Below are 18,276 nucleotides of genomic sequence, written 5' to 3' on the forward strand. Positions count from 1 at the left end.
AATGAGGACAATACGACACCTTGATGGGATGTTTGTAAGCAGGGGTTAGGCGATGTCATGTGCCTGGCTCAGCGGAAGTGCTCCACAAATGTTAGCTTCCCTCTTTTAGGAAGGATTGGCCTCTTGGGTGTTCTGTAGACTGGTTGGGGGAGTGAAAATATTTGCAGGTGACCATTTTCCCAAGGAGAAGCAGGGCTGCATAACAAGCTGTTACAGCCCCAAAGACCTTTCCCTCCCCAGCTGTTTCAATTCTGGGCTCAAACTTGGAATCAGGCTCAGGGTGTGCTCAGTGTGGGATGGGAGAGGCATTTGCAAAAGTTGGCGATCTGAGGCCTCCTGGGGCTGCACAGGTGTGGAGTACCTGGTCTGAGTAAGGAGGGAGTGGCCTTTCTGAGCTGTGAGAACTTGACAGGTTACTTCATCCTTCATTTCCTGTGAATTCCCCAAATTTCCTTCTAATTTTACCTTATTTTGATTGGAGAACATATTTAGTATGATTTCAACCCTTTTACATTTATTGAGATTTGTTTTATGGCATAACTTACGTTATATCCTAGAGAACGTTCTATGTGTGCTTGAGAAGAATTAGTATTCTGCTGTTGTTGGGTAGAATGTTCTATAGATATCTCTTAGGTCTATTGCTTTATAGTGTTCAAGTCTTATATTTCCTTGTCAATCTCTGTTTAGTTGTTCTGCCCATTATTGAAAGTATAATATTGGAGTCTCCAACTATTACTGTTGAATTGTCGATTTTTCCTTTTAATTCTGACAGTTTTTACTTTGTGTATTTTGGGGATTCTGCTGTTAGGTGCGTATACCTTTATAATTGTAATATCCTCTTGATGGTAGACACTTTTATCGTTATAAAATATCCTTCTTTGCCTCTAATAAGAATTTTTGTCTTAAAGTCTAATTTGTCTAATATTTACATAGTCATTTCAGCTCTCTTTTAATTGCTGTTAGCATGGTATATATTTTTCCATCCTTTTATGTTCAACCTATTTGTGTCTTTAAATTTAAAGTGTATGTCTCTCTCTTTTAAAAAATATATTTTTATTGATTACAGAGAGGAAGGGAGAGGGAGAAAGAGATAGAAGGAACATCAATAATGAGAGAGTATTTGAACGGCCACCTCCTGCACACCCCTTCCTGGAGATTGAGCTCGCAACCGGGGCATGTGCCCTGACGGGGACTCGAACCATGACCTCCTGGTTCATAGGTCAGGTGAAGTGTGAGTCTTTTATAAACAGCATATAGTTGGATCGTGGTTTGTTTTTTTTTAACCCATCATCTCGACTTCTGCCTTTTAATTGGAATGTTTAATATATTTACATTTAAAGTAATTATTGACAAAGTAGGATTTTTGTCTGCCACTCTGCTATTTGGTTTCTATCTGTCTTATGTCTTTCTGTTTTCCTGTTGCTGTCTTCTTTGTGTTAAATAGATATTTTTGAGTGTACCATTCCTGACCTATAAAATGAGACCGAGAAGAGTGGGGGTTAAGTGAGATGCACTTAGCACAGTGCCTGGCAAATAGTAAGTGCTCCGTAGACATGGGCACTTGGTTGTGCCTCAGGCACTGAAAGAGCCACGGTCAGCCTAGGGCTAGCTGAGAGCAAAGAACACCCACGGCTCCGTGGGACCCATCGCGTTTCCTGGGCAGGGCACAGCGCTCCGGCAGGTGGCTCCTCCGGGGGGTGAGGAGCCGTGGGTCCTTGGAAACTGCTTTATGCCAGCTGCTGGTCCTCTAGCCCAGTGGTCGGCAAACTGCGGCTCTGTTGACTAATGAGTTTGCCGACCACTGACCTAGACTCGCGATTCCAATAATTACAGGCTGTTGTTGTTCCTTGTGATTAAGCCCCTATCCAGTGGTCGGCAAACTCATTAGTCAACAGAGCGGCAAACCGCGGCTCGCGAGCCGAGCTGCAGTTTGCCGACCACTGCTCTAGCCTTTCCCCTGCTCCAACACTTGGGCACCACCTGGGCTGCTGATGAAGCATTGCAGATTTCCCACCTTGAACCACCCTCCCCCCCTCAGCAGACCCACGAACTCATCTCTCGGTGGATTTGAGAACCACAGCTCAACACAGACGGACAACAGGCTGTGACAGAGACCTGGTTTGGAGTCAGCAAGCTTGGATTCAAATCCTAGCTTCTCAATGTGACCTGGAATAAGTTACTTTTTAGAGCCAGCCTTTCCTCATTTCTCAGATGGTTACACAGTAAGCAGTATTCACACACACTGGACATGTGGGCAGTGCAGGTGGCTATTCATATGGCAGTGGCTCATAACAGTGTTTCTTAGATTCCTGGACACAGGCCTTGTCCCCACTTCCCTGCCCTGGGTTCCTAAGTTCCTCACAGGCAAGAACCAATGAATAGTGGCTCCTGGACCAGACACCTGGTTAACTGACAAACAGTCCGCTGCCCTCCCCATTGGGCCACACTGCCTCCGGGCCCTGCTTCTCCCAGCCTTGGTGCAGAAACAGAAGGGAATTGCCTGGGCTGGCGTGGCTCAGTGATTGAGTGTGAACCTATGAACCAGGAGGTCACCGTTGGATTCCCAGTCAGGGCACATGATGGGGTTACGGGTTCCATCCCCAGTGTGGGTGTGCATGAGGCAGCCAATCAATGATTCTCTCTCATCATTGAGATTTCTATCTCTCCCTCTCCCTTCCTCTCTCTGAAATCAATTTTAAAACATATATTTAAAAAATAAAGAAACAGAAGGGAATTGAAGAAGCATTATGACATAATGGTTAACACTGAGCAAGGGCATGACCATTCAAAAAGACTAAGGAAAGCATGTGCTGGAGGACTGCCTGGAGGAGGTAGGCCTTGAAGGAAGGCAGGTTTTCCGAGTGGAGGTAGAGGTTCCAGGCAGAGGAAACAGCTCCAGAAAAGGCCCCAAATCAGGAAACTCTCGTTGGAGTGATCTATTGTGTATATCTCTAGCCCCTGTACGGGACACCTTGCATTATAATCTCTGCTTCTGTGTCTCTCCTGCACTGGACTGAGAGCTCTGTGTAGGTAGGGTCTGTGCCTTGTCTCTCGTGTCTCCCCAGAGCCTAGTGCACAATAAATGCTTGTTGAGTGGATGAAGGGGCCGTGAGCAAACCTCTGGTGCTGCAGAGGCTGTCTGTGTGTTCGATGTGGGGGACTGTAGGCAGGGCGAGGTCATGTTAAGGGAGACCCCTGTGGTGATCTCCTCTGTATCTTGGCCCAGAGCAGAGACCTGCTGGGGAGCCAGGCCTTTCCAAAAAGGGGCGGGAAAACTGGAACAGCCTCTGGTGGGGTAAGCCCTGTAGAGCATAGAGAGCGTGGTGAGGAGACCAAGGCCTCCACCCGTCCCCGTGAGCCCCCCTCTAAAGGTTCAGTCACTGAGGACCTGGCTATAGGGACAGTTGCTGCATGTCTTCTGGAGAGAGCCTGAACCCACCAGCTTCCACCCCACCACCCCTGGGTTCCAGAGTTCTGTTGGGAGGGGTTTTCCTGGGCTGCCTGTGAGGCTCTGTGGCCTTTGCCCAGGAGGGGGGTGACCAGTCCCCCAAGGGTGGGCAGAAGCTGACCTGGAGGCTCCATCCTTGCCTGGCTCTGCCTGCTCTGTGTGTTTTATCTGCCTCAGCTTCCCCTCGATAAAACGGACCTGGTTGTCTGGGCTTTTCATGAACATCCTGGGGATGTTTGCGGGGCATTGTGGGAGGGGGATAATAGAGGTAGCCACCTGAATGAAACCCTGAGAATGCCTCATCAGACAAAGGTTCCTCTCTCACAGGATCCCTTTAAAAGCACCTCAGTGCTGGCATTTAAAAAAATACATATATTTTTGCCGAAACCGGTTTGGCTCAGTGGTAGAGCGTCGGCCTGCGGACTGAAGGGTCCTGGGTTCGATTCCGGTCAAGGGCATGTACCTGGGTTGCGGGCATGTCCCCAGTAGGGGGTGTGCAGGAGGCAGCTGATCGATGTTTCTCTCTCATCGATGTTTCTAACTCTCTCTCTCCCTCTCCCTTCCTCTCTGTAAAATATCAATAAAATATATTTTTAAAAAAATACATATATTTTTTATTGATTTCAGAGAGGTAAGGGAGAGGGAGAGAGAGAGAAAAGCATCAATAATGAGAGAGAATCATTGATTGGCTGCCTCCTGCAGGCCCCACACCAGGGATCAAGCCTGCAACACAGGAATATGCCCTGACCGGAATCGAACTGTGATCTCCTGATTCACAGGTCAGTGCTCAACCACTGAGCCACGCTGGCCAGGCTAGTGCTGGCATTTTTATAATCAAAGCTCAAACAGCAGCCGGCTCGAACCCTGGCTGAGCCTTTTGAGCCTGATCAGCTTGACGGCTGTGACCTCTGGGACTCATGGCTCCCTGGCCCATCTCCCTGGCCTCTGCCTTCCAGAGCTGAAGTTCAGTCTGGAGAATGATAATCTGGGACTCTCTAAACTAGAAGTGGGCAGATCAGGCCTGCTCTTTCATGCCCCCAGGGGAAGTGACACTTCTTAGGAGGCAGGTCCTCCTCTTTGTAGCTGGTGTCTCCTTCCTTATTGGTTTGCAAACCCCGTGAGAACAGGATTTATGTGTCCAGTGGCTGGGGAAATGGGGCCCTTCAGCCTAGGTGTGAACTCCAGTGACGGGGACGTACAGCACTGCAAATGAGGGCACTGTGTCCAGAGGGAAGGTCTATCTAGGACAGGGGTGGGGAACGTTCGGCCTGCGAAATCATTTGGTCTGGCCCTGCCAAGGCATTCGGGGTGAGTTAATTAAATGTTTGACCAAATATAGCAGGCTAATTTTTAAGTTGATAATTTTGTATGGCCCTTGAATGATGTTATAAATATCCAAAAGGCCTTTGGCAGAAAAAAGGTTCTCCACCCCTCATCTAGGGCCTGGGCAGCAACCAAGATGGCAGTTCCAGGCCACATGCCCAGTTTGGCTGTAGCCAAAGGCCCCAGAGCATCTGAGAGAGCTTTTCAAGATGTGAGCCTGGGCTGCAGGGCCATGCTGGGCTCCCCTAGGAAGGGCTCCTCATCACTGCCCCCTGGCTTCCTAGCCAGACACCTTGGTGTCTTGAGGCCCCACCCAGCCATATCAGGGCGCACGAGGAGACAGACCTGCAGGCTCATGTCCCTGGCTGTGGTCTAAGCAGAGGAGGGAGCCTCGTGGGAAGAAAAACGAGGCAGGGGCAGTGACAGGGCTGGCGCTTTTCCAGGGCGCCTGCATGTGATGTGGGGCAGCAAGTGACAGTCAAGAGGCAGGTAGCTTATAGACCAGCAATTGGAGAAGGATTTGTGTTTAGCTTAGTTGATGAGGGGCTGGGGCCACAGATGGGGTGGGATGGGAAGGGGGTGGTGGTTAGGAGGTGGGGCCTTTCCACTTTATCTCAGCATCATGGGAACTCTGATCGGGGAGACTAGAAATCAGGGCCGGGCAGGAGCCCAGGGTGGACACGCTGGCTGTGAGTAGTACCTCTGCCCAGGCATGGCTCTGACTCACCTTGGGTGCAGTCTTGAATGAGCATCCCAAGAGGCAGATACAAGCCACGTTCCAAGATCAGTGTTGTGCAGCTCGCAAGTTACTGGGGACAAAGAAATATGTACCTGGAATGTACTGTGCTGAGTGTTGTGGTAGGCATTTAGGAGGTGTTAGGGCCTCATGGTGAAATTCCTGGCTTACCCTTGGGGTGAGGGGAGATTTTCCATGGGAAGCAATCTAAGGCCTGAAGGATGAGGAGGACTTGGCCAGATGACAAAGGTAGGAAGGTGTCCTGGGCAGAGGCACTGCCTGGTCAAAGACTTGAAAACAAAGCAGGAACAGCATGTTGAGACAGGAGCAGCAGTGAATGATGGTTTAGACGTGGTGGGGTGAGAGAGGTGGCAGGAGCCCGTCTGCAGGGACTTATGGGCAAGAGAGGAAGTTTGGGCTTTGTCCTATGATAGCCTCTTTGGTGCTCAGGGAACTGGCTGGCTTAGAGATTTTGGGCCTTGTTGGATGCCATACTTGGGTTAGAGATGCATGAGCTCTGACTCTCCCTCTTCCTAGTGTATGTTGTGGGGTAGGGGGGGGGCCGGTTGTAAGAGCAGGAGCTTGGAACATTAGCTCCAAGGGTCACGGGGGTCCTCCAGTCAACTCTCACCCCCACATCAGAGCTGAGCCATTGGCCGCTGCCACCAAGCTGGGCACCTCCTTCCTGGCCTGTGTGACCTTGACTCACAACAGTCTTTTCTCTCAGATGGCCACACTGAATGCCCCAAGCATGTAAGTGTCCTTGGTCCCCTGATTGGTCATGGCTTGGTCCCATCACGCTGTGGTGAGGGCTCACTGGACTCTCCCAGCTAATGCTGGGCATGCGGCAGGGTTGCTGATGGCACATAGGGAACGGTATGTGTTCATGTTGCCATCTCGGGAGGGCATGGTGTCACCATCAGCACATGACTCCCAAGGCCTTTCCAGCACCTTCCCTCATGTGTCTGCAAAACACATATGCAGGTTCAGCATTGTTTTCTTTTCTTGGGGCACATTACTTTCTTCTGCAGAGAGAAACTACTTCTCACCATTGATCCACCTAAAAGCCTCTCAGGTCCCCAGCCTCTGGTTACCAGACCCTTAGCTGTCTTCTGCCCAGGGGTATCTATGGGTCTGATCAGGGACTGATCAGTAGTGAGGCGCCTGGAGGAAGGGAAGAGTGAATGGAGCCGTGACAGACAGTCAGATTGAGAGAGTGGGTTGCAGTGCCTGGGGCCCCATGGTGACTGGGTTTCCTTTTGCTGTGTTCCTGCCTCTGATGTCAGAGGCCCTGCAGCTGGTCCTGGGGGTGAGCTGCCTGCAGGAGTTCCTCATTACACCCCCTTCCCTGCAACTTTGGGGAGTTGGCCCACCGATTGGCAACCTTCAGAAGAGATGGCTTCCTTCCTTTTCCTTACTGCGAGGAAGGCCAGGCTGACTTCCACTGGAGAGAGGAGGAGTGGGGCGAGGCAGAAGAAATGGGAGGAAGTGGCTCAGTCCTGGCCAGAGTTGCAGGCTGTGAAGTACCAGTGGGTTAGGAGATGGAAGCCCCACCAGCAGCAACCAGAACTGAGGCGGGTTGGGCTTGCAGGGGCTGGGGAGTCCAGGCCCAGAGGGCGGGCCGAAGTGGCCCGTACAGCCTCTGACCTGCCTGCAGGTGGACCTCACACACATGCTGGCCCCTGCAGGTGGTGAGTCCCCGCCTCTTCCCTCCCTTTATGTAGGATTTCGGGTCTCAGCTGGCTTGGGGGGAATAGAAGAGGTTTACCTGCCAAAGGTTCAGGCAGGGGTAGGGGCTTCCCAGGAACAGTGAGAAGGAATATCTGTGTCCAGAAATCCTTGCTCTGAGATGCTGGGAGGAAGCTGTGAAAGGAAGGTGTCTTTAGTGGCATGTCTTGGGGATAAGGAACAAGAGCTTGGTCTAAGAGTCAGACACACCAGGGTTCAAGTCCTGGCTCTGCAACATAATTAATGTGTAATCATTGGCAAGTTACTTAGTCCCTCTGAGCCTCATCTAGCTCACCTGTGAAATGGATGTTAAAGATAATGCTTTGGCTTCATGCTGCTTTATAAAGCTGTTGTGGGAATTAAACACATATAAAGAAAGCACTTAGGACCTGCCTGGTACAAATACATTGTTGTTATTATTATTATTATTAACAACTACTACTGCTGCTATTTAGTGCCTTGCTGCCTTCCTCCAGGATTCCCAGGCATCTCCCACACTTCTCTCCATTCCCCAAATAATGACCTTTCTTTTCAGAGGATCCTAGGTCTGGGTGTCCATGATCAGCACTCTTAGCCAAGCCAGCCAGTGGGGGTGACAGGGAGGCCTCTGACAAAGCTTCTGGGGGAATTCAGCCTCCCCAGAATTGGCTCCCTTGATTTCTTCTGAGCTGCTGGCCCTCCTTGATGTGCAGGGTCCGTGGTGGGAGGCAAACCAGCTGAGCCTAACCCCTCTGGGCCTGACCAAATGGCTGCAGGTGGTCCAGCCTGCGGAGGTGGGGGCAGGAGCAGCTCTGCACTGGAGCCCCATTCACAGGCTGCATTCCCATCTCTCCCCGCCCAGCGTGCAGAGCCTGCCCTTTCCAAGGTGACGAGTGGCCATCCAGTGCCTGGTGTCTGGGTGCCCTCCAACAGGCACACACGCACACGTGCACCGCGTCCCATCTGCCACGTGGGCTTTCCCTTACCCCAGACTCCAAGCCCGTGGCTGTCTCACTAGGTGACAGGGCTGTGATGGGGGGAGGGGAAGTGTCTGTGTACTGTGGGTGGAGGAGAGGCCCCAGTTCAGGTAAGCGTGTAAGTGCTTGAGAGGCTCCCAGCCCCTGGGAGGCACGTGGACCTTCCAGCCTCCCCTGGGGACCTCTCCCCCACTCCCCTCCCCTCCCCTCGGCTTCCTGTCCTCTGTCTTGCTTCTGCAGACACGTACTTCTAGTTCGTTCATGCCAGTTGGGGAGGCAGAGCCCAGCTCCTGTAGCCAGGACAGTCGAAATGGCACCCAGGGTTATTTTCAGTCTGGGGCTAGCCTCTGGTTTCCGCTCCGAATTGGGTTGTCAGGGAGTGAGAGTTTAAAGCAAGAGAAAGGGGTTTGTTCAAAAGGTGCTTTCTATGGCCCTCAGCACTCTGCTTGTCCAAATCCTGCCCCTCCTGCTGAGCCAAGGTGCCTTGGGTGCCCTCCTAGTCTCTCTCCCTCCTCCAATTTCCACATGTGAAGAAAAGGGGGTGCAAGCAGGCAGAGTCTCACCCACTTCAGGGCTGGGAGCTGAGGAAGGAAATGGAGGAGGAAGTTCCTCCCCTTCTGGGTGCCGGTGAAAGTGAAAGGCATGCAGGGGCTGGAGTGAGTCACCAGCTCTGGGAGGGAAGGGCTGGGGAGCTGCGGAAGCCTGCACTGGAGTGATAGCACCGGGGCCTCCCTGGGGCCGGGGCATCTTGGGGTGTAGCGGGGCCATCATACCAGCGCCTGCCTGGTACCGCCCAACCCCAGCCCTCCTCTGCTCTCTGCTGGTCTCTTGGGCTGCTAACAGCGACCCGCAGCATCTAGGGGCTGAGGGCTGAGGTCAGCCTGGACTTGCAGATGCATTCCTAGGGCTTCCTTAGCCCCCCTCTGCTCCCCTCCCAGCCTGACTGGCTCAGGACCAGAACATTAATTAACTGGGGGAAGAAGTGAGTCATGCAGCCCCCACCCTTACCCACTTCTCCGGAGGAAAATATAACCATTTCTGAAGAAAGTCTTTGAAAATACATGCAAGTTATACATGTAAGTTACCACTTACACATAAGTAATAAAAATACTAGTAAGTTATGCTGGTCTTGATTGTATGTTCTGTAGCAGGATAAATAGAGCGACCTGTTTTGTTTTTTCTCTCTTTTTTCAAATCAAGTTAGAAAACAAACACAGAAGCACTTCAGTCACACCATGTCATAGAGAAACCTTCCGAACTCGAGTTCTAGCAGTCCACTCCTTCAGCATCATACCTTTGCTCGGGATGCCAGGAGCTCTTTGGCAGTGGAGGAGGCTGGGTGAGCACTGCTGACCAGCTACTAGGTGGCATCCTGCCTCCAGCCTGCCAGGGCTGCAAAACAGGTTCCTGTGCTAGTTTGGGGAAGACTCTGGCAGCCACCATCCCACTCAGCAGCTCCTCCCAGGGGTGGGGCTAGGACAGCACACACTCTTGTGGGGCCTCGCCTGCCAGCCTTGGTGCAAAGGACCTGAGCCTCATCTTGAGGCCTGGCCTCTGCAAGGACCTGGTGGGCTCCTGACTCTGGCTCCAGGACCTGGTGGGCTCCTGACTCTGCAAGGACCTGGCGGGCTCCTGGACTCTGCAAGGACCTGGCGGGCTCCTGACTCTGGCTCCAGGACCTGGTGGGCTCCTGGACTCTGCAAGGACCTGGCGGGCTCCTGGACTCTGCAAGGACCTGGTGGGCTCCTGGACTCTGCAAGGACCTGGTGGGCTCCGGTACCGTTGGGAATGACGCCTGTTCTCTCCCCTTTCTGTGTCTGAGATGTGCTTGGAGCGTCGGACGAGGCATTGGCTGAACAAATGCTCCTTCTGGGTCTGGTGGGGAAGTTACTGCCTAGGCAGATGGGAGAGGACCAGGCCGGGCTGCCCAGTGGACTGAGGCCTGGCTTAAGAGGGGAAAGGAACCGGAACATGGCCTTTGCCGCCCCTTTTCCCAACTTGACCGCAGGAGCTCAGGCTGGATCGCAGCCCCCATCCCCCTTGGCAGATGCCTTTGTGCAATTCACAAGTTACACCACATGCAGCCAGGGCCTTAGAGGCCCCTCCATCGCATTTGGCTGAAGCCTGGGGCATCGTGGGAGGCTGTGGCTGACACTGTTGCTATGCTTCTGTTTGCAGGCTCCAGGACCCGTGGAGCATCATGAACTGGGAGGTGTAGACAAGCTCAAGAGTGTCTCCGTGAAGAGAGAGGAACCGCCAACAGTTCTTTCTCCCTGACCACATCACCCAGCACTTTTTCCTGCCCCTGTTCAGCTCCCACTGGCTCCTGGACTAGGGGGCTCCCAGCAGGACCTTCCCCTAGGGGATGGGCAACTGGTAAAGTAGGTCTCATTCCCCGGGCCGGCCCAGTTGGCCACACCATGAACCTCCAGGCCCAGCCCAGGGGCCAGAACAAGCGGAAGCGTTGCCTCTTTGGGGACCAGGAAGCAGCTGCCAAGGAGCAGCCCCCACCCCTGCAGGCCCCACAACAGCCCCCGGCCCCTCCACAGTCCACCAGAGTGAAGGAGGAGCCTTACTTTGGGCACGAGGGTCCCACAGGGGCTGCCCCTGCCTCCCAGCCTGTGGAGCTCTCCAACAGCCTGGCCCTGCTGAACTCTGTGGTGTATGGGTCCGAGCGGACCTCCGCAGCCATGTTGTCACAGCAGATGGGCTCGGGCTCCGTCAAGTGGCCCAACGCTGTGATGGCTCCAGGGAGGGGCCCAGAGCGGGGCGGGGGCGGGGGTGTCAGCGACAGTGGTTGGCAGCAGCAGCCGGGCCAGCCTCCGCCCCACTCAACGTGGAACTGCCACAGCCTGCCTGTCTACAGTGGACACAAAGGGAGCCCTCATCCTGGCATGGTCTCTACCTACTATAACCACCCCGAGGCACTGAAGCGGGAGAAAGGAGGGGGCCCACAGCTGGACCGCTATGGAAACAGCGTGCGACCCATGATGCCACAGAAGGTACAGCAGGAGGTGGGGCGGCCCCAAGCGCCCTTGAACTCGTTCCATGTGGCCAAAAAGCCCCCAAACCAAACGTTGCCCCTGCAACCTTTCCAGCTGGCGTTCGGCCACCAGGTGAACCGGCAGGTCTTCCGGCAGGGCCCACCGCCCCCCAACCCTGTTGCCACCTACCCGCTACAGAAGCAGCAGCAGCAGCAGCAACAGGCAGGCCTGCCCCAGATGCAGCTCTTTGAGAACTTTTATCCCATGCAGCAGCCGCCCTCTCAGCAGCCCCAGGACTTTGGCCTGCAGCCAGCTGGGCCACTGGGGCAGCCCCATCTGGCTCACCACGGCATGGTGCCCTACCCCTTCCCCCCCAACCCTGATATGAACCCAGAACTGCGCAAGGCCCTTCTGCAGGAGTCGGCCCCGCAGCCCGTGCTACCTCAGGCCCAGATCGCCTTCCCCCGCCGCTCCCGACGCCTCTCCAAGGAGGGCGTCCTGCCTTCCACCGCCCTGGATGGGGCTGGTACCCAGCCTGGGCAGGAGCCTGCCACCAACCTGTTTCTACATCACTGGCCCCCGCAGCAGCCACCACCCGGCCCCCTGGGGCAGCCTCATCCGGAAGCGCTGGGATTCCCGCTGGAGCTGAGGGAGTCGCAGTTGCTGTCTGATGGGGAGAGACTGGCACCCAATGGTCGGGAGCGAGAGGCTCCCACCATGGGCAGCGAGGAGGGCATGCGGGCAGTGGGCGCAGGGGACTGTGGGCAGGTGCTACGGGGTGGGGTGATCCAGAGCACGAGAAGGAGACGCCGGGCATCCCAAGAGGCCAATTTGCTGACCCTGGCCCAGAAGGCAGTGGAGCTGGCCTCACTGCAGAATGCAAAGGTAAGAGTGGCATGAGGTGGGAGCCGGACCTGGCAGAGGGTGGAGTGAGCTGTGTGTGGGGAGAGCAAGGGTGCCGGCCCACAAGGGCACTTGTCTCACTTCATTAAAGGAAATGAAAGAACCTATACATTTCAGGGAATTCTGAACTCCCTGCATGCAAGGAACCTCTCCCTAGGTGCATCCAGAACCTGAAGGGAGATGAGGGTTATACAGGTGCAGGGTTGCAGGCAGAAAGTGCCACGTACCTTCATTTCCAGACCCAGTGTGCTGAATTTAGCAGCTAAAAGACAATGTAGTAGTCATTATACAGGTGATTTTACTTGTCAAAATGCATTGAACTGTAATTAAAAATAGCTGCATTTTATTGTGTCAGTTACACTGCAATAAAGTTGATTTAAAAGAAAAGACAGGAACAGTGGGGGAGAAGAATGAACAGAGTGTGAGCACCCATATTGTACTTGGAGTTTCTTACACTTGATCACAAATAATTTGCTAGGGATGCTGTCATCCTGTGTTGTTGTTTTTTTTGCTAAAGAAATCCCAAGTGGGACTTCACAAGGTCATAAAGCTAGCATAGAAGGCTAATATCTGACTCCAAAGCCAGTGTTTGCCCCTTCCTTTACTTGAGGTCTCAACTGCCAATGCCTGTAGGGCCAGGCTGATCTGTAGAAGACTGTAGAATTTGACTTCACTCCAGCCAGCTGCCACTGGGGAATAGATATACAAAGACCACCCTCAGCTGCCACAAGTTCCTTGCTTGCTTTTCTTTTACAGAGATACGTTTAAATATTTAATTTTTCACATGCCACTCACTCACTGTGCAGGCCAAGCAAAGTACATCTGTAAGGCACCTGTGGCCTGAGATGGCCATCTGGGGACCTACTCCAGGCTAGGATGGGGGAGCCTGGCAGAAAGGAGGTGATAGAGGATATCTGGGAATGTGGTGGGAGAAAAGGTGATCAGGGAAAGGCCAGGTGATCAAAGATTGGGAACCATCATAGGTGTGCGAATCCCTGAATCAAATGGGACTAGGAATCCTAGACCAGCAAACCGGGACTTACCTTCTGAACCTCACCTCCATTCCCCCTCCCTTCCCTTCTCCAGGATGCCAATGGCTCTGAGGAGAAGAGGAAAAGTGTGTTGGCTTCAACTACCAAGTGTGGGGTGGAGTTTTCTGAGCCTTCCTTAGCTGCCAAGCGAGCCCGAGAGGACAGCGGGATGGTACCCCTCATTATCCCAGTGTCTGTGCCTGTGCGGACTGTGGACCCATCTGAGGCGGCCCAAGCTGGAGGTGTTGACGAGGATGGGAAGGGTCCTGAACACAACCCTACTGAACACAAGCCGTCGGTCATTGTCACCCGCAGGCGGTCCACCCGTGTCCCCGGGACTGATGCCCCAGCTCAGGTATGAGAGACTCCCCATGCAAAAACCTCCAGTACCTGAGTGCTCCTGGGACCTGGGACCCTCTGGGGAAAGGACAGTGTGACTGAAGGAGCAATTCAAGCAACCTATGGTGATACTATTTCTGTTTTCCAAACCAAACTGGACAGATGCACTATGGGGGACAGTGAGACAGTTTTATATTTGAAATTGGGACTGTCTAGGAAAATATGGTATGCGTGAGTCTCTTTCACTTCAGTCCACCGAATTTTGATAGGGCCTATAATATGGGTCAGACCCTGTGCTGGGCACTGGGATGTAGATGTTTGCTTGTTCTGTCAGTGCAAACATACATGTTGAAATCTCCTACTAAAATTGAGGTTTTGTCCATTTCTTCTTTTAGTTCTGATGGTATATGTTTTATACGTTTTTAAAAAATATTTTTATTTCAGAGAGGAAGGGAGAGGGAAAGAGAGAGAGAAAAACATCAATGATAAGAGAGAATCATTGATGGGCTGCCTCCTGCAAGCCCCATTCTAAGGGTGAAGCCCGCAACCCGGGCATGTGCCATGTCGTGAATCGAACCTCAACATCCTGGTTTATAGGTTGATGCTCAACCACTGAGCCATGGGCTGTTTTATACATTTTAATTGATGTTGTTAGTTGCATATTCACTTAGAACTGGATAGACACTTTTCACTATGAAATGTTTCTTTTTAATCTTTTTGCCTTTTGAAGTCCACTTTGTCAAATATTTAGCTTTCTTTTGGGGATGTGTATCTCTTCTTTTTTTTTTTTTTAATCCTCAACTGAGGATTTTCCCCATTGATTTTTAGAGAGAGTGGAAGAGAGGGAAAGACAGAGAAATATCAATGTGAAACACATCGATTGGTTGCCTCCTGCAGGGGAGGAGCCTGCAGCCAAGGTTCGTGCCCTGAACCAGAATCGAACCTGGGACCCTTCGGTCCGCAGGCCGACACTCTATCCACTGAGCCAAAGCGGCTAGGGCTCTTCTATCTTTTTACTTTATGCCTTTCTGTATCCTTCCGCTTTTTATTTCTTCTCATATCACTAGGCTTCTATCTCAGATTATTTAGGTGCTGCTTGGAGAACATCCTTAGCATTTCCTGTAGTGTGAGTCAGTTAGTGATGAATTTTATTACTCTTTGATTGTCTGAATATGTTTTATTTCGTCTTCATTTTTGAAAAATAGTTTGCTAGGTAGGAAATTCGGTGTTGGTAGTTATTTTCTTTCGGCAAATTTAAAGAAAGCATTCTAGCCCTGGCCAGTGAGGCTCCATTGGTCGAGTGTTGTCCTATGCCCTGAAAGGTTGCCAGTCTGATTGCTGGTCAGGGCACAGGCGGGTGTGGGTGGGAAACAGCCAATCCATGTTTTTCTCTCACATCCATGTTTCACGCTCTCTCCCTCTCCCTTCCTCTCTTTCTAAAGTCAATAAAAACACATTTTTAAAAAAGATAAAGATATCATTGTATTGTCTTCAGGCTTACATTGTAGTTACAGTGTTGAGAAATCACTATAAGCCATGTTGTTGCTCCTTCGAATGTGAGGTGTCTTTTTATTTTGTGTTTATTTTTAAGATTTTTTATTTATTTTTTGTCTTTCATTTTCAGCAGTTTTGCTGTGGTTTTTTTTGTGATTATCCTGGTTAGAGTTTGTAGTGCTTCTTGAATATTTCTTCTGCCCCATTTTCTCTTTCTCCTACTTCTGGAACTCCAGTTGCACATTTGTTAGAGCTTTTCACCATATCCCCTATTTTGTCTGTCATGTACTTTTCTTTTTTAATATATTTTATTGATTTTTTTTATAGAGAGGGATAGAGAGTTAGAAACATCGATGAGAGAGAAACATCGACCAGCTGCCTCCTGCACACCCCCCACTGGGGATGTGCCCGCAACCAAGGTACATGCCCTTGAATCGAACCTGGGACCCTTCAGCCCGCAGGCCGACGCTCTACCCACTGAGCCAAACCGGTCAGGGCTGTCATGTACTTTTCTATATTTTTCTTTTTTTAGTCTGACCTATCTTTCAGTTTACCAGTTCTGTTTAGCTGGATTTAATGTGTTGTTAAGCCCATTCATTGAGTTATTTTTTAGTAGTTTTTCAGTTACCAAATTTCCATTTGGTTAATTTTTAGAGTGTCTAGTTCTTTGTTGGAATTCTCAACTTTGCCTTCTATCTTATTGCATAGTTTTCTTAAAGTTTATTTCTGACAACTCCATTAATGGCATCCCCGTAGGTCTGTTTCTATCATCTGTTACTTCTTGTGTTGAAATCACATCTTGCTTTCTTGTATATTCGGTTGTTTTTATTGAATGTCAGATATTATATGCAAAGACGTATGGAGGTAATTGAAGGCTCTGGATGAAGTTCTCTTCCAGAGAGAATTTATCGTTGCCTCTGACAGGTAACAAAAAGCAACAGCTACCCTGGATTCCTTTAATTTAACCAGAGATTAAATGGTGATAGAGATGAGATGAGTTGAAGCTGAGCCTTATTCCATGTGAGGACTAGTCTACTTCTGATTCGCCTTTATTCTGAGGAGATAGCCCTTTGGAGTTCCAATCCACAGCCAGGGAGTTTACCAGGCTCTACTTCCTGGACAAGTTTCATTCTGCTACCTCCTTGAATTTACTAAAAGGTCTACTCAGGTTCTCAGCCTCTCAGTTGCCTCTTCCAGTCACAACTCCAAATGCTGGTTCACCTCTGACTTTCCTTCTTTTCCTGGATCTTGGCTTTTTAATTCTTTGCCAACTCATTTGCTCTCTGATAACCTTCAGAAATGTGGTTTTTATATTGAGTCCAGATTTTTTTCGTTATTCTCAGCTGGAAAATTAGCCTAAATGCCTGTCCCCCGTAACAGAAAGGGGAGCTCCAAGGTTAACGAGCAGCACAGCCTCTGCTCTCTGCAGTCTTAGTCTCTGGTTGGTGGAAAATTTTGTGGTGGAGCCCGGAGGCCTGGGAAGCTTGTCCTGAGGATGGGCAGAAAGGAGCCTGAGCAACTGCACAGCTCAACACACTCATTTCAATGATGAGGAAATAGGTCCAGAAAAGGCAAGAGGCACACCTAAGGTTATTCAGTAAAGTAATGCCAGAACTAGCCCTGGAATTTGAATCTCCTGAATCTCTGTCCATGAGTACTTTCCAGGGTTTGGGGGGAGGGTTAAATTTAGTTATTTAGTTATTTTTTTCTTTATAGTACAGACTTTTTCAATCTTGCACAGAAATATGGAGAATGCTATAATCAACCCCAATATTAAGCCATCAGAATATAGTCGATCTTTTTTCATTTGTACCTCCACGTCTCCCTGCCACTGGATATTTAGAAGCAAATCCCCAACATCATATTGTTGCAACTATAAATACTTCGGTTTGTATCTGAAGTACATCACGAATTCGATTCCCGGTCAAGGGCATGTACCTGGGTTGCAGGTTCGATTCCTGGCCCTGGTCAGGGTGTTGTGGGAAGCAACCAGTCAATGTATCTCTCTCACATCGATGTTTCTCTCCTTCCTTGTCCCTCCCTCCCTTTCACTCTCTCTAAAAAAAAAAAAAAAATAGGGAAAAAAATTATTCAAGGACAGGACTCTCCTATTAATTTTGTTAGACATGGGTCCCATGCCCAGTTCAGGTCTTGTCACATGGGGGAGAGGGGGCTTCCATTAATGCCTAGAGTTTATGTAGTGATAGCAGCAAGTATTTATTGAGTAATTACTATTACCAGGTACTGTTCTCAGTGATTTCCAGTATTAATTCATTTAGTCCTCATAGCTACCCCATTAAGTAGGTACTTAATATACCCATGTTAAAAATGATGATACAGAGAGTTAAGTAATTTACTTTAAGTGGTAGGTAAGGAAGGTGGATCTCAATCCAAGCAATCCAGCTCCAGGGCCTGGGCCCTTAACTATAGTCCTCTGCTCTATAGCATACTTTACAGCAGGAACTATGGGCTGTGGCCCAAATTCAGACGTAAAAATTGTTTTAATATCTTTAAGGGATTATTTTTGAAAATGGGGGTGTGGGGACTGGGGAGGAGAAGAATATATAACAGAGACGACATGTGGTCCTCCACAAAGCCTAAATTGACTGTTTGGCCCTTGACAGAAACAGTTTGCTGGGACCTGCCACCTGTCTCAGGCTTGCCTTGATGGGTGCAGTGGGCAGACTAAGTTTCAAAGGTGAGACCAGCAAGCAGTGGTCAAGACTTCAGTATCCCAGGACATAGGAGGCTGAGCCATCTTGGTTCTATTTCCTTCTCCAGGCTGAAGACATGAATGTCAAGTTGGAGGGGGAACCTTCGGTGCGGAAACCAAAGCAGCGGCCGAGGCCTGAGCCCCTGATCATCCCCACCAAGGCGGGCACTTTTATCGCCCCTCCCGTCTACTCCAACATCACCCCATACCAGAGCCACCTGCGCTCTCCTGTCCGCCTGGCTGACCACCCCGCTGAGCGGAGCTTTGAGCTGCCCCCCTATACACCACCTCCCATCCTCAGCCCCGTGCGGGAAGGCTCCGGCCTCTATTTCAATGCCATCATGTCAACGAGCAGCATCCCAGCCCCTCCTCCCATCACGCCAAAGAGTGCCCACCGCACCCTGCTCCGGTCTAGTGAGTAACCCTTGCCTCAGTGGGCAGGGATGAGACTCATTTTATGGGGCTGCTAGGGATTGGGTTGGAATGCTGTAAGAAAAGGGGCTCCACTCTCTCATCTCTGAGAAAGAGAAGGAAGTTGTCCTGGTTCGGAATACATGTGGGTGGTGGTGCGGGGGGGGGTGTCAGCCCAACTGCCTGGGTTCAAATCCCAGTTGCACCATT

At 50.9% G+C, this 18,276-nt stretch overlaps 1 protein-coding gene across 2 annotated transcripts in view; it reads left to right on the forward strand.

Annotated features, from left to right (window-relative positions):
* The window catches only part of MIDEAS (mitotic deacetylase associated SANT domain protein), a 68,717-nt gene that overhangs the window by 36,741 nt on the left and 13,700 nt on the right, over window positions 1-18,276 (forward strand). The window contains exons 2-4 of one of the 2 annotated variants that reach the window (XM_080668230.1): window positions 10,370-12,060; window positions 13,165-13,464; window positions 17,724-18,069. In XM_080668230.1, coding sequence (XP_080524356.1) covers window positions 10,612-12,060; window positions 13,165-13,464; window positions 17,724-18,069 — 2,095 coding nt within the window. In that variant the 5' untranslated portion in view covers window positions 10,370-10,611. Of the gene's footprint in view, window positions 1-10,369; window positions 12,061-13,164; window positions 13,465-17,723; window positions 18,070-18,276 lie in introns of those variants that run through there. The other variant, XM_080668231.1, reaches the window with a different exon arrangement.

Source organism: Plecotus auritus (genome assembly GCF_963455305.1).
Source record: "Plecotus auritus genome assembly, chromosome: 1".
NCBI classification, from domain to species: domain Eukaryota; kingdom Metazoa; phylum Chordata; class Mammalia; order Chiroptera; family Vespertilionidae; genus Plecotus; species Plecotus auritus.